General features: G+C 40.1%; 1 protein-coding gene across 1 annotated transcript; it reads left to right on the forward strand.

The window, feature by feature from the left end:
- The first annotated feature begins 12,528 nt into the window (after positions 1 to 12,528).
- foxd7 (forkhead box D7) lies at positions 12,529 to 14,069 on the forward strand. Its single transcript, XM_064985680.1, has one exon. The coding sequence runs from the start codon at positions 12,847 to 12,849 to the stop codon at positions 13,819 to 13,821; it is 975 nt and encodes a 324-aa protein (XP_064841752.1). The 5' UTR covers positions 12,529 to 12,846; the 3' UTR covers positions 13,822 to 14,069.
- The last annotated feature ends 1,096 nt before the right edge of the window (positions 14,070 to 15,165 follow it).

Raw genomic sequence — 15,165 nt, forward strand, 5'->3', positions numbered from 1 at the left:
TTTTCCCTGACAGCCTGGCTTCAGACCGTATTTATTTTATCATTGAATGGGGCATGATATACTGTATGTTTTACTCACCTACTACTGTATGATGGGGAGTTTCAATGAAGACATAGTAGAGGAAAGCAGGCTTGAATTGAATCCAATTGAATCCAATTGAATTAAATTCAATAAGCTTTTATTAAATGTACTACATTTTATTCCAAGTAGTGCTACTTTACACCACCCGGGCCTCTAAAGCTGACTGATGTTTTATTTACAAAAATAGGCCTACCTAATAACACTTCAAATCATCATCTCTGTGCATGCTTTATACCGAGTATAGAAAACATTAAGAACACCTGCTCTTTCCATGACATAGACTGACCAGGTGAATCCAGGTGAAATCTACGATCCCTTATTGATGTCACTTGTTAAATCCACTTCAAATCAGTGTAGATGAAGGAGAGGAGACAGGTTAAAGAAGGATTTTTAATCCTTGAGAAAATTGAGATATGGATTGGGTCTATGTGCCATTCAGAGAGTGAATGGGCAAGACAAAATATTTAAATGCCTTTGAACGGGGGGGGTATGGTTATAGATGCAAGGCGCACCGATTTGTGTTAAGAACTGCAACACTGCTGGGTTTTTCACACTCAACAGTTTCCTGTGTGTTTTCAAGAATGGTCCTCCACCCAAAGGACATCCAGCCAACTTGAAACAACTGTGGAAAACATTGGACCAACATGGGCCAACATGGGCCAGTATCCCTGGGGAACACTTTTGACACCTTGCAGAGTCTATGCCCCCGATGAATTGAGGCTGTTCTGACGGCAAAAGGGAGGTTCCTAATCTTTGGTATATTCAGTCTATATCACAATCTCTGTCCACACTTTAAATACAATGTTCTGTAATAAACATTACATTCACTAAAACAGGAAGTGACAAACAATACAATTGAAGTAAACATTGAGTAACTGAAATGACATTCCTCCAGACAGGCAGGGTGCCAGAGACTCAGCTTTCCTTGAGAACTAAACACATGAAAAAAAATAACATGAACCAACACATCTGACCTGTACAACTACGACTTCACACCATGAATGACCATTCAGCCCCCATCTATGAGAGGAAGTGTGTCTTTTTTGAAAATTGTAATAAGATTGATGGGGGATTTTATATAAATTAGTTCACTGATTTTGCTGCAATGCATGTGCTATAAATAGGAAAGGGAGTTTTTTTCTGACTTTAAAGTGACCTCACTGGGACAACTCAGTAACTAATTACAGAGGGCTCATTTAAGTGGTGAGGCATAAGCAACCAACTGTATACAAAGGCCAAGGAGGGAAGTCAGCAAGGTGCATCTGCAACAATTGAAAGTCAGACACTATAGGGACAGGTTGAAATCTACTGGGGGGAGGGTTGTGTGTTTTTTTATTGGGCACAGGGAATGGTAGTGCTGTAACTGCAGATTTCCTCATCTTCCTCTGAAGAGGAGTAAGGATTGAACCAAGATGCGGCGTGGTAAGTGTTCATGACGATTTTAATAAGAAAAGCACTGAACACTATGAAATACAAAAACAATAAATACGTGAAATAACCAAACCGAAACAGTACCTTGTGGCGACAAACACACACACGGAAACAAACACCCACAAACCAACAGTGAAACCCAGGCTACCTAAGTATGATTCTCAATCAGAGACAACTAACGACACCTGCCTCTGATTGAGAACCATACTAGGCCGAAACAGAAACCAAACATAGAAACACAAACATAGACTGCCCACCCCAACTCACGCCCTGACCATACTAAATAAAGACAAAACAAAGGAAATTAAGGTCAGAACGTGACAAGTGCGTTTTTTCCCTGGTTTACATTCAATCTTCTGTTCGTATTTTCCCTATGAACAATGGCTTGACTTACTTTTTATATTATCCTAATAAAGTTTAGAAACATTTGTGAAGGTTTGGTATGGTGTGGTTATTGTTAAGCTTAAGCTACTGCAGAACTGTGATATGAAGGCAGTGCGCCCCAGCTTTCCCGACCCGGCTCTCCAACTGACTCAGACAGTTGAACTTGAGGTGAGGAAGTCTGTTTTAGGCCTACCAGAGTTACTCCTATAATCTAACAATATAATGCTTATTTTTATAAAAATATTTGGATCGAAAATGTATAAATTAGCCTCCTTTTGCACATCTCTATCTGTATAGCTGACGCAGGAGCCATTTGACATAAAGAAATGCAGCATGCCCCTGGCATATCTCTCTCTCTCTCTGAGGTTAAGTCTAAGCTTCTCTTCCTTTATATATTTGTACATAAAACATTCTCCATTCAGGCTGCAATGGAGTCGATTTACTCTCTAAATCGATTTAATGACGAGAAGGCGGGAAAAAACCTGGGAAAATAGGTGTTCTTTCTTAACAAAACACAATTTTCCACCACCATACTAGTGGCTAATGCTACTTCCTGATGTTGTGCTCCGTGTAGAGCCAGGGGTCACCCTTAGTGGAATTGCCAACAACCAGATGCATCTGGTTTTCAGGGAGGTTGAATTAGATGTATCCCTGAAAACCAGATGCACCTGGTTGTTGGCAATTCCACTAAGGGTGACCCCCATATATATATATATATATATATATATATATATATATATATATATATATATATATATGCTCCGTGTAGAGCCAGATGTATCCCTGAAACCAGATGCATCTGGTTGTTGGCAATTCCACTAAGGGTGACCCCTGGCTCTACACGGAGCATATATATATATATATATATATATATATATATATATATATATATATATATATATATATATATATATATATATATATGGGGGTCACCCTTAGTGGAATTGCCAACAACCAGATGCATCTGGTTTTCAGGGATACATCTAATTCAACCTACACATATATATATATATGTATATATATATATGTATATATGTATATATATATATGTATATATATGTGTATATATATATGTATATATATATATATATATATATATATGTATATATATATATATATACATACGCTATATGTATGTAGGTTGAATTAGCTCTATCCCAGCAAACCAGATGCATCTGGTTGTGGGTTGTGGGCATTTCACATTCTTAAAATAAAGTGGTGATCCTAACTGACCTAAGACAGGGAATTTTTACTAGGATTACATTTCAGGAATTGTGAAAAACTGAGTTTAAATGTATTTGGCTAAGGTGTATCTCAAAGGTGTATCTCTATATATCTCTCTCTCGCTATATGTATATATAGCGGATTGTACAGTTCTCAATAATTGATTATAACACGGGGCAAAGGTCAGGTCGAGGACAGGTGTATGTAATCAGGTCAGAGTCAGGAAGGCACAGGATGGCAGACAGGCTCGGAGTCAGGGCAGGCAGAGGTTCGTAATCAGATCAGAGTCAGGCATGTACAGGATGGCAGCCAGACTAGGGGTCAGGGCAGGCAGAATGGTCAAAACAGAGAAAACTAGAAAACAAACACTTGAGAAACGGAAAGGCACGCTGGTAAGTCCTGACAAGACAAGATGAACTGGCAACAGACAAACAGAGAACACAGGTATGAATGCTCAGGGGATAATGGGGAAGATCGGCAACACCTGGAAGGGGGTGGAGACAGGCACAAAGACAGGTGAACCGATCAGGGTGTGACAATATACAAAAGTATGTGGACACCCCTTCAAATTAGTGGATTCGGCTATTTCAGCCACGCTCATTGCTGATGGGTGTGTAACATTGAGCACACAGTCATGGAATCTCCATAGACAAACATTGTCAGTAGAATGGCCTCTCTGAAGAGCTCAGTGACTTTCAACGTGGCACCGTCATAGAATGCCACCTTTCCAACGAGTTAATTTGTCAAATTTATGCCCTGCTAGCGCTTGCCCCAGTCAACTGTAAGTGCTAGGCCGTGTACAAATCGTCTATCCTCGGTTGCAACACTCACTACCGAGTTCAAAACTGCCTCTGGAAGCAACATCAGCACAAGAACTGTTCGTCGGGAGCTTCATGAAATGGGATTCCAAGATCGAGCAGCCGCACATAAACCTAAGATCACCATGCTCAATGCCAAGTGTCAGCTCAAGTGATGTAAAGCTTGCCGCCATTGGACTCTGGTGCAGTGGAAACGCTTTCTCTGGAGTGATGAATCACGCTTCACCATCTGGCAGTCCGTGGGATGAATCTGGGTTTGGCCGATGCCAGGAGAACCCTATCTACCCCAATTCATAGCCCAATTCATAGTGCCCACTGTAAAGTTTGGTGGAGGAGGAATAATGGTCTGTGGCTGTTTTTCATGGTTCTGGCTAGGCCCCTTAGTTCCAGTGAAGGGAAATCCTAATACTACAGCATACAATGACATTCTCGACGATTCTGTGCCACCAACTTTGTGGCAACAGTTTGGGGAAGGCCCTTTCCTGTTTCAGCATGACAATGCCCCCGTGCACAAAGCGAGGCCCATACAGAAATGGTTTATTCGAGATCGGTGTGGAAGAACTTGACTGGCCTGCACTGAGCCCTGACCTCAACCCGATCGAACACCTTTGGGATGAATTGGAACACTGACTGCGAGCCAGGCCTTATCACCTAACATCAGTGCCCGACCTCACTAAGTCCCCGCAGCAATGTTCCAACATCTAGTGGAAAGCCTTCCCAGAAGAGTGGAGGCAGTTATAGCAGCAAAGTGGGGACCAACATATCCGACCTGCGCCAGGTCGAATCTGAATGCATATGGATGCCTATGAAATTTCTCAAATGTCAAAATGTTCCTTGTCATGTTGCCCGGTTCCAATTTTTTCTAAAGGAAACTCTGATGGCATCTTGTTTTTTGAATATTGTAGAATATTCACATGAAATCTGTCACCAATTGGATGGAAACCTAGCTATAGACACCCTAAAGACGCGGTAGTCCAGTGTCACTTTGATTTTGTCTGCAAATCATGGTTTACCAGCAGCTCCAAACATTAAACAAATAAGCTACCTGCTAAACAAGCTTGTAAGAATTGTACTTAAACTGCCCCCTCATACTCATCTGGAGGTGCAGAATTGTTTTTGTCTCTACCTCTGTAATGTGTCTGTATCTATGTAATTGTATATGTATTTATGCAAAACAAAATAGGGACAACATTGGAAATAAGTCCCTGACTTTATTGTGCAATCCTGGTCACTTTTAAATATCTTTGTGTGTACTGGATATACAGAATGTATTTTTTAAATGACAAATGATACATGTATCTATCTATCATTCCAAACTGTGCAGCGGCCAAATGATGAATGGAAAGACATTCAGAGATTGTCAAGCCAAGCCTTTGATACTGGATAAGCCTACATGGTAGGGAGGGATGTATTTTCTGTTTGTCCAGATTGACATGGTATATTTGTTGTGGTGCTGAAAATGCAAACCATGATACTGAAGGTCCTGACATCAGTATGCTTTGTTTATTGGTTGTGTGGTGCATGGCACAGAAACCTGCTGGTGGACTATTCGTTGCATATGTTTTATATAATTATAAATATGGCATCAACATGTAGATAATCAGATTCCCCCTAGCTGATCATTGCTTGCCACTGGCTCTGATATTGAAGTAATGAAACAGGCAGGGAGAGTGAGCTTGTCTGTGGTGATCGGCGAACCCTCAACCTTCTGGCATGTAACCTTGTGTTTCATGGACTGTGCCACAAAAGCATGCTGAAGTAGCAAAGTCGATATCCATGTTTATAAACACAGGGTTGCTAGTTATTGTTCTTTTTGGTCATAAACATTAGCTTATGTTTGAGTTAATTATATGAGGAGGGACATGTGAAAATATTTTCAATTTTGGGGAGGGGGGGGGTCATTTTTATTTTGAGTTGTACCAGCCCCTCCCCCCCAGTAAATATCAATCTGTCACTAACCAAGCTTCCAGCCACAGTTTTTATGCAAGTAAAGTCATACATATAAAACACATCACAACAGCTGTGCCTGTGATGGGAAAAAATGAAATTATGGTACAATTTTGTAAATGCCGACAGATCATTTGCTCGTTCGACATTGTGTCTTTTAAAATTAGTTTTGCGAGAAATGGTGGTGAAAACGCTGTAAACTTGGAGTCACGCTATGATATGGTGTTGTGGTCCTCCCATTATTACTACTTGGGAAACCATGCAGTTTATTAGGCTACAGATTAAATAAGTTATGATCTTCACAGGGTGGTGAAAGGGCACTGTAATGAGATTGATGCTCCTTTCCAATAAATATTGAGGGTCTTATTCTGGTGACATGATCGATGCTTTGCATTTGCATGAAAATCTGTAGCCAATTGGATTGAAACCGAGCTAATGATGTGGTTTTCCAACAGCAAGGGTTGGTGCAAAATGACAGTGTTCACATTGTTTAAACAAGTTTTTCTTTATTATGTCCAAATAAACATGTCTCCAACCCCCATATTACACACTCACACTGGAAACATATATATGTGTACATTGTATAATCAATTAGTGTGAGAGAGTCTCAAATATCACATGTCTTCTGTATACATGATTTGCGCAAAGTTGGTTCCTGTTTAAGTCACGTTTTTCGTCACCCTGGCGTGGGTCAAACAAAAACGCACTAATGATTGGCTGACAATAGAGAGTCACACAATGCAGGCGATGGCTGCATTCAAAACATTATTACTTTTGATCACATGATTTTTGTAACGTTTATGCAGTCGACATGTAGGACAATTTATATCCCCATAATGCAACACATTTTGAAAGGACTTGACAAAAGTGATCCGAATGCGCCCGGAGTTTATTTTGCTGGCCAGAGGTCATGTGATCAGAAAAAAGGTAAATCACAAACAACTTTTCTGTGAATTCCAAACCACAGTCTCGTGACGTTCTGTTGTCAGTTGTTGCTGACGAATCTCTGTGGGTACTTTCTGAGAGTGGTGAGGGGATAAGTAAACCCATCAACCTCAGGACACACTCGTGATGCAATTCATGTTTCACTTTTTTTTTTAAATGAGCATGCAATTCTAATGTACAAATCCTCCCCGTTGTTTTCAAAAATAATATTATTATTTATTTGACCTTCATTTATTTAACTATGCAAGTCACGTAAGAGCAATTTCTTATTTACAATGATGGCCTACCAAAAGGAAAAAGGCCTACGGGATGGGGGCTGGGATTTAAAATAAATAAAAATATAGGACAAAACACACATCATGACAAGAGAGACACCACAACACTATTTAAAGAGAGACATATAAGACAACAACATAGCATGGCAGCAACTCAGTAACAGTTAAACATTTAATTTGGTAGGTATTTAATATTTTGCATTTGTCAAATCTCGACAGCAGGCACACTGTAAACAAATACACGTGTCATATAATTAGGCAAGCCTCTCCATTATTTTGTGTGAAATAACGTGGTGCTTTATGGTATTCCAATTCGCTAAGAAAGCCTGCAGCGTTGCAGGCTCAATCGAAGTGCCTACCAGAGGGTCTAATTAGATGCTAGAGCACCCTCGATCATTTTCACTCCATCAGCTTTGGGACGCTTGTGCATTAACGCGTAACTGGATGGGCGAGGGAGGGGAAGGGGGGATTTAGGATTTCCCCTATGTGTTTCAACTAGCCTACTCCCTTCATCGGATGTTTTAATATGGGGCAAAATCATGATGTCACAAAGGAAGTGAAACCCCACCAGGGCCTGGGTGTGAGACGGGTTTATGACGGGGAAAGGGGTGAGGGGATTTGGTTGTGCATCAGCAGTTTTTCTATTGTTATGTCAGTCACTGACATGGTCACTCAACTACTACTACTCAACTACTCAACTAATGACTCAACACACCTCCAGGCTGTGTAAGGGCTATTTGACCAAGAAGGAGAGTGATGGCGAGCTGCATCAGATGACCTGGCCTCCACAACCAACTGTCCTCAACCCAACTGAGATGGTTTGGGATGAGTTGGACCGCAGAATGAAGGAAAAGCAGCCAACAAGTGCTCAGAATATGTGGGAACTCCTTCAAGACTGTTGGAAAAGCATTCCAGGTGAAGCTGGTTGAGAGAATGCCAAGAGTGTGCAAAGCTGTCATCAAGGCAAAGGGTGGCTATTTGAAGAATCTCAAATATAAAATATATTTTGATTTATTTAACACTTTTTTGGTTACTACATGATTCCATATGTTCTTATTTCATAGTTTTTAAGTCTATACTATTACTCTACAATGTAGAAAATAGTGCAAATAAAAACCGTTGAACGAACTAAAACTTTTTACAGGTAGTTTATTATTATTACGATTTTTTTATTGGTACACGGGCCTACAAAAGGGTTGGGCAGCCAGTTGCCCATCCCTGCTCTAAGTGTTAATTGATGATGTCTTGTGTTTTTGAACGTGATGGTGTGATTTTTCATTTATGCCACAAGATGGCGTCATGCTCGCTTTTGGCGCAAAGTCTCTCCAGTTCACACTCAACATGACTAGGTATTCTAGAATATAAATTGCTTTTGGTCCTCTGTAGTTAACATGTGGTTTGACGTAGACTCCTTGGAAATGTGCTCATTCATAGAGCTGTAATATTTGTTTATTTGCCAAAAGCTATTTGAAACTGAAGGCATGGGGGGTAAATGTAATAGCACACACAAATTACATCAGATCAAGGCGATGGTGAAAACTCTAGTAAAGCAAAACGTACTGACCTGATGATTTATGAGATTCCAACCTTTTCTTGAGCCCACCTAAATGCAGAGAGAGTGAGTAAAGCATCATTCACAGAATAATAGACATGAACACACTTCCCGTTATTTCGTTTCTTACATCACTATTGTTTGACTCAGCATTTCCTTAAATGTGGATAGACTAGTAATTCATGATATACAATGCCTCTCACATTATGCCTGAGTCATTCAACACGGCCAAGGTTTTAAGTGGATAAAGCTGAGGAGGTGTTTATGTAAAATTGACAGAAAACATCCTCTGTATTTGAAGTGCTATTCAATATTTCCTAATAAAAAAAACATTTGTTAGTCTACATTTTTGTTTTCAGTATGATCAGGCTTACACATTGAAGGGATATTTTGACAGAATTGGAAACAGAAATATGTCTGAAGAATAAATGTTTTAAATGATTTGTGTGTGTGTGTTTGTGAGTGAGAGAGAGTCTGGGGTCTGAAGAACAAATTAATGGAACGACTATTCTTCAAATTACTAAAAAGTTCATCAGCAGGTGAATTTAACTTGGGTTTAGCTCTATTTCTCTGTAGGACTAAGCTGCTTTAAATATACTTTACGATGTGATATGACGATGCATTACAACTTTTACGCGACAGCATCATCTTTTATATAGCGTCTAATAACAATATCGGATGGGGCGTTAACTTTCAATTGTGTCTTATAATGAACTGTCACTTAGCCAATAGGCTATCTCAGTATAGGGCCTTTGTTGGTTTGATCATTTCCATCTCTGGTTTCCAACGAGAAATTAATAATGTTTCTCGTGCCAGCTGTTGTCATTTTAGCACCATATCTGTGGAAATTCAGACGAATTTCTATTATTATCGTTTTTGTTATTGAAACCACACATCGCGTTTTTCCGCCACGGCATTGGACCTGTTTCCAATCTGAAGACATGCGTGATGAATTTGGCAAATCAGCTGCAGCTTTGTCGGTAACGTAGCCCACCCACACCAGCCCAGTCGTCCGCTGCCCTGGGGTATCAATGGGAAATGTGGAAATTCCAACAAAGGACTAAATCATTAAACACAAACAACCCAGGGCCTTCGAACAATACAAAAGTGCCCTCCGCTTCTGGCATTCCTTTTATATATTGGCAAGTGCAAATCTATTACTTTCAGCATAATACCAGTTTATTCTCCATTGGCTATAGGCCTATATAAAAGACAATTTAACAGTGTCATTACGGACTGTTATATATTTAACTGTGTGTGTTTTCAATTGAGTAGCAGGCCGATGGTTTCCTTGTTCATGAGAAATAAGGCATATCGATTACATTTTTCTCATTATGACCGTGCTGTTACCTCTCGCTAAATATGCTTCCCGTGGAGGAAAAATTATGTCAGCAAGCCTTGTGCCCTTTATCTTAGCCAGATCTAGTCATATACTCAATAAATTGGATGCAGTCTATCACAGTGCCATCCGTTTTGCCACCAAAGCCCCATATACTTGCCCACCACTGCGACCTGTACGCTCTCGTTGGCTGGCCCTCGCTTCATACTCGTCGCCAAACCCACTGGCTACAGACCCTGATAGGTAAAGTCTCCGATTTTCTCAACTCGCTGGTCACCAGAGCAGCACCCACCTGTGGCACGCGCTCCAGCAGGTATATCTCTCTGGCCACTCCCAAAACCAATTCCTCCTTTGGCCGCCTCTCCTTCCAGTTCTCTGCTGACAATGACTGGAACGAACTACAAAAATCTCTGAAACTGGAAACACTTATCTCCCTCACTAGCTTTAAGCACCAGCTGTCAGAGCAGCTCACAGATTACTGCACCTGTACACAGCCCATCTATAATTGAGTCCAAATAACTACCTCTCCCCCTACTGTATTTATTTATTTTGCTCCTTTGCACACCATTATTTATATCTCTACTTTGCACATTCTTCCACTGCAAATCTACCATTCCAGTGTTTTACTTGCTATACTGTATTTACTTCGCCACCATGGCTTTTTTTTGCCTTTACCTCCCTTATCTTACCTCATTTGCTCACATCATATATAGACTTAGTCTTCTACTGTATTATTGACTGTATGTTTGTTTTACTCCATGTGTAACTCTGTGTTGTTGTATGTGTCGAACTGCTTTGCTTTATCTTGGCCAGGTCGCAATTGTAAATGAGAACTTGTTCTCAACTTGCCAACCTGGTTAAATAAAGGTGAAATAAAAAAATATATGCCTATCACGAAATAACAAGTAAGCTAGCTGCTACATTTAATTGACATATTAGCCTAGTTTCAATATGCTCGAATATTATTAATTTTGCTATTATAATAGCAGCATGGTATGAGCATAAGTAGGCTACTATACATTTCTATAGGCTATATTTCCTTCTATAAATTGTAAAAGTTGCAAGGCGCCGTAAATTGTCTCTGTCTATAGGGGTAGACACCTTCTGAATGTGACCTATAGGCCTACTGGTCCACCAATTGTTTTTTCCACTATAGATATAGATTATGGAGTTGGCTCATACTTCTCTTCCGTCACTGCAAGTCCCCAATATCAACACAATTATTTTGGTGTTGTTAATAATCTTCACTCTCCTTTGATTTGTCTCACTTACCTTGACTAAAATGAATAGGCCTACCAGGTTTATTTTTGATCGATCTACAGTAGATGGATTTATTTCATCTAGCCTTTAAATTATTGGAGAATTTAGAATTTGGGCCTCTTGCTGCAATATGTGAAGTGATATTTTCACAAGCATTATGCCTTTCTCCAAAGCACATAATTTCTTGAAAGAAGCATAGCCTAATAAAAATGATTCCTCACTTTGATTTTATTAAACTTAATGTCAAACTTCGTATTTTCAACATTTATAACTCAACACGCTTCCGTACATGATAGTTGTTTAGTCGGTGCTATTTGTGCAAAATGTTAGAATTTATGTCTCGATCACACCTGTAGTGAAATTCGCTAAATGTACGCAGCGTCATCTGGATATGTGTGCAACAAAAGTTCTACATTCACAATCTGCTACTGTTTCTGTCACGCCGTCTATGCATACAATACAATGCATATGTTCGATAAATCCAACCTATGCACCACACAGAACGGACTGCAACTGCCTTTGTAACACAATGTTGCATGGCAAACGCAGCGTTCCATTGGAAAGGAATGTACTTCTGGTGCACCAAAACACAAAAAGCTGTCGGTGTGATGGAGGCTTAAGGCTAATTTTTATTGTGTAGCCTTTCATTCATACTCATACTTCAATTCATACTCTCCTCCATGTTTTGCGCATGGGCATATGTTGCTCAAATAGTACAAGAAAAATGTTCGAAGCGCCCTTATTATGACATTATTATTTATTCAGAAAAACGACGAGTTGATTCATGGTTCAGCCCAGCCTCACATTCAATTCGCGCATATATGTACAAAATGTATCATGGCTATAGGCTTATTTTGAGTTATCTTTGTTTTTGGCGCTTCACGAAATGACAATTATAGGCCATTTTGTTTTTAAAATGTGTTATTGATGTGGTGAGAGTTCAGATGTCAGGGGCAGCTATATGTCTACTCCTACATATATTTGATATTTCGAATAGCCATCTGCAAGTAGTCCTATGGATAACAGAATTAGGCAATACGTGAACATTTTCCCCCACCATATTGATCCCATAGTTGTCACTTATTAAACGAATGGTAATTTACTGAATGGAATTTGAAATATGATGTTGATGTTGGAGTGATGGGATGATGATAGTTAACGGGTGGTACTTTGGTACGGATTGCCTTGTTTGAATTGGTCAAGAGCTTCTCCTCGAGCATAACCATGACATCACAGTCACCTGATCCAATGCAGTTACAGTTCCAACAGGAAACCAACGAGAGAGGATGCTGGACATCGTGGAAGACTCGCCGTGCTTCATAACTTTCTCAGCCTCCCTTTTCTCTGTTTAAGGCTAAAAGGTTATTGCATTTTGTGTTTGTTTGGAGGTAAAAGGCTTTAGATTGTTTTGAAGGGTTGTATTTTCCTCTTGAATGACTAACGTGAGAGGGGGCTAGAGGGCACATATTTTAAGCTTGTTTTTTTTGTGAATGGAGAGAGCAAAGCCTTGCGCGTGACATCTATCCCTTTCAAATAACGGACCCTTTCCCACCTTGTTGGGGCAGGTGATATTGGCTCTGCCCGTGGACTATGACATTGGACTTGGAGCCCATGGAAGATTTTGTTATTGACGTAGTAGGAGAGGGACTCAGGGATAACGGAGAGGAGCATCTCGTGTCCTTACCTTTGGAAGAGACGAGAAGCGCAGAGCATGAACCCGAAACTTTTTTGTCTTCTCGTGGGCAGGATGAGGATAGGGACGACTACTCACCCACATCGAAGTGTCCTCCAGCAGCAAGTAAAAGCCCGGCATCGGTAAAGCCTCCGTACTCCTACATTGCTTTGATAACAATGGCCATATTACAAAGCCCAAAAAAGCGACTTACCCTCAGCGAGATATGTGACTTTATCAGCCACCGATTCGTTTATTATCGTGAGAAGTTCCCTGCCTGGCAGAATTCCATCAGACACAACCTTTCGCTCAATGACTGTTTTGTCAAAATGCCCCGGGAGCCTGGTAATCCAGGGAAGGGAAACTACTGGACGCTAGACCCCAATTCTTCGGACATGTTTGAGAATGGGAGCTTTCTGCGTCGAAGGAAGAGGTTCAAACGCCAGCATTTTCGTTTCGGGGTGCTCAAGGAGCAATCCCTTGAGCCCAGTGGCTTTCACAACTTTTATGGTACTTATGGACTCGGCACAGCGGGTCTTCAGCTACCCAGTTTGGAGATATATCCATTCGGCTTCCATCACCATGCGCACTCATCATGCGCTCCCGCCATCCCACCTGTTAGCAGCCTGCTACCGGCTTTGTCGAGCCTGTTTACCCGGAACTCTTTCGCTGCCAAGGCTTTTCTTCAATCACAACAGCCTGTCACTATCGGGTCCTTCAATCCGAGCCGCTATGCCACCCTTTCTTCCGCTTTGACCACCAGCGCTCCCTACGCGTCCCCTGCGCTGTTCCACTCCGCGGCGTCTCCACATCTCGTCAGTTTACACGAAGAATATCAGAAATTACAAACTCAGCGCAGCACCTCTGACCTGGCTAATGAGCAGTGCTTGTGAATATTTGAGTTGTGTTTCAGACTTTAAATTGTGTATTTGTATCTCAGGTGATAGAGATTTTTGAAGCTCTTGTGGAAACAGGTATTTGTCAAATGATAATTGGATGGACTTTCTTGTTGATCTAGGCCTATTTGAAGAGTTCTTAAGAATGCTGTAGATGTATGCCTTGCATTGATTACATTTGTCATAGCATCTTGCGTTTTTATTTGTAAAGTATGAAATTACATTTGTCCATTGAAATGCAAATATTTAACTGACGAGTTTCCTTTTACATTTGGAAAGAAATAAAGTGAATTATTTAAAACAATATATTTAACTCAGTCATTTTTCTTATAGGCCTTTGCGTCACTGACCTGTCAATGTTGGCATAATTGAAGATCTGTAATTGATGCCTTTAACAACTGATTATTGCATAGCGTATATCTTTAATCAGTGGAAATACAGCTGCACATTTTTACCTATAGTAGGCCTAAATGCGCAGTGAACTTGATTGCATCTTTCAGCAGGAAAACCGTTAAATTCAACATTTTGCTGAGTGTGTAGATGATGCGTGGGTTAAATTATGTTCAGAACTTTTGACAAAATTAGGGTAATTTTAATTATTCTGGTTAGCATTTCTCTAATAATAAAATATTATTTAATTAAATTATATGATGTTTAGGCCTACATGTAAAACATGTAAGCCTATATTAAGTCAAATAAAAATCTCTAAGTAATTGAAACATTTTGACGGTTATAGCTTTAAAAGTGTCTATCGAAACAGCGACTGAGGATCAAGCGATGTGCGGAATCAAACTATATAAAGATCACATGAACGAGATGCAACATTGTGTTGACTCTAATCTAGGCTAAATCCAATATCCTGGAATGTTAGGACTACATATTAAGGATTTTCTGATACTACAATTGAAACATTTTTGTTCGTTTTTTTTATGGCTACGATATAGGCCCTACTGCAATTATTTATATATTTTGAAAATCTCTCAATATGGTTGTTCTGCAGCATATCGCTGTCGTTTGCCATTCATCCCCAAAAACTGACGCATAAACACATTGTAAATTAATGCTCTTTCTAAATGTGAAGTCTACAAGTAACGGTCTGTGCAGCTGCGCAGCTTTCAGATTGTCAGTTGAGTTACACCACATCCATCCATTAGTTCAACATCGTATTATAATTGCCTGATATTGCGTCATGGGGCCACACAGCCTGCTCGTTCCAAAAATGGAAAAAAATCTGTGCAACACATTCAAAGACTTCATATTTTCATGTCAGATTATGAGGTAATTTCTAAACCCGCATTTGGTTGTCTCTCCAAAGCATTCCTTATAAGATTTTTTTTTATA

Source organism: Oncorhynchus masou, chromosome 14, assembly GCF_036934945.1.
Source record: "Oncorhynchus masou masou isolate Uvic2021 chromosome 14, UVic_Omas_1.1, whole genome shotgun sequence".
In the NCBI taxonomy this organism is placed as follows: Eukaryota; Metazoa; Chordata; class Actinopteri; order Salmoniformes; family Salmonidae; genus Oncorhynchus; species Oncorhynchus masou.

Bases quoted from the DNA above. Each gene is read 5' to 3' on its own strand.
- foxd7 (XM_064985680.1), top strand. From the start codon at position 12,847: ATGACATTGGACTTGGAGCCCATGGAAGATTTTGTTATTGACGTAGTA.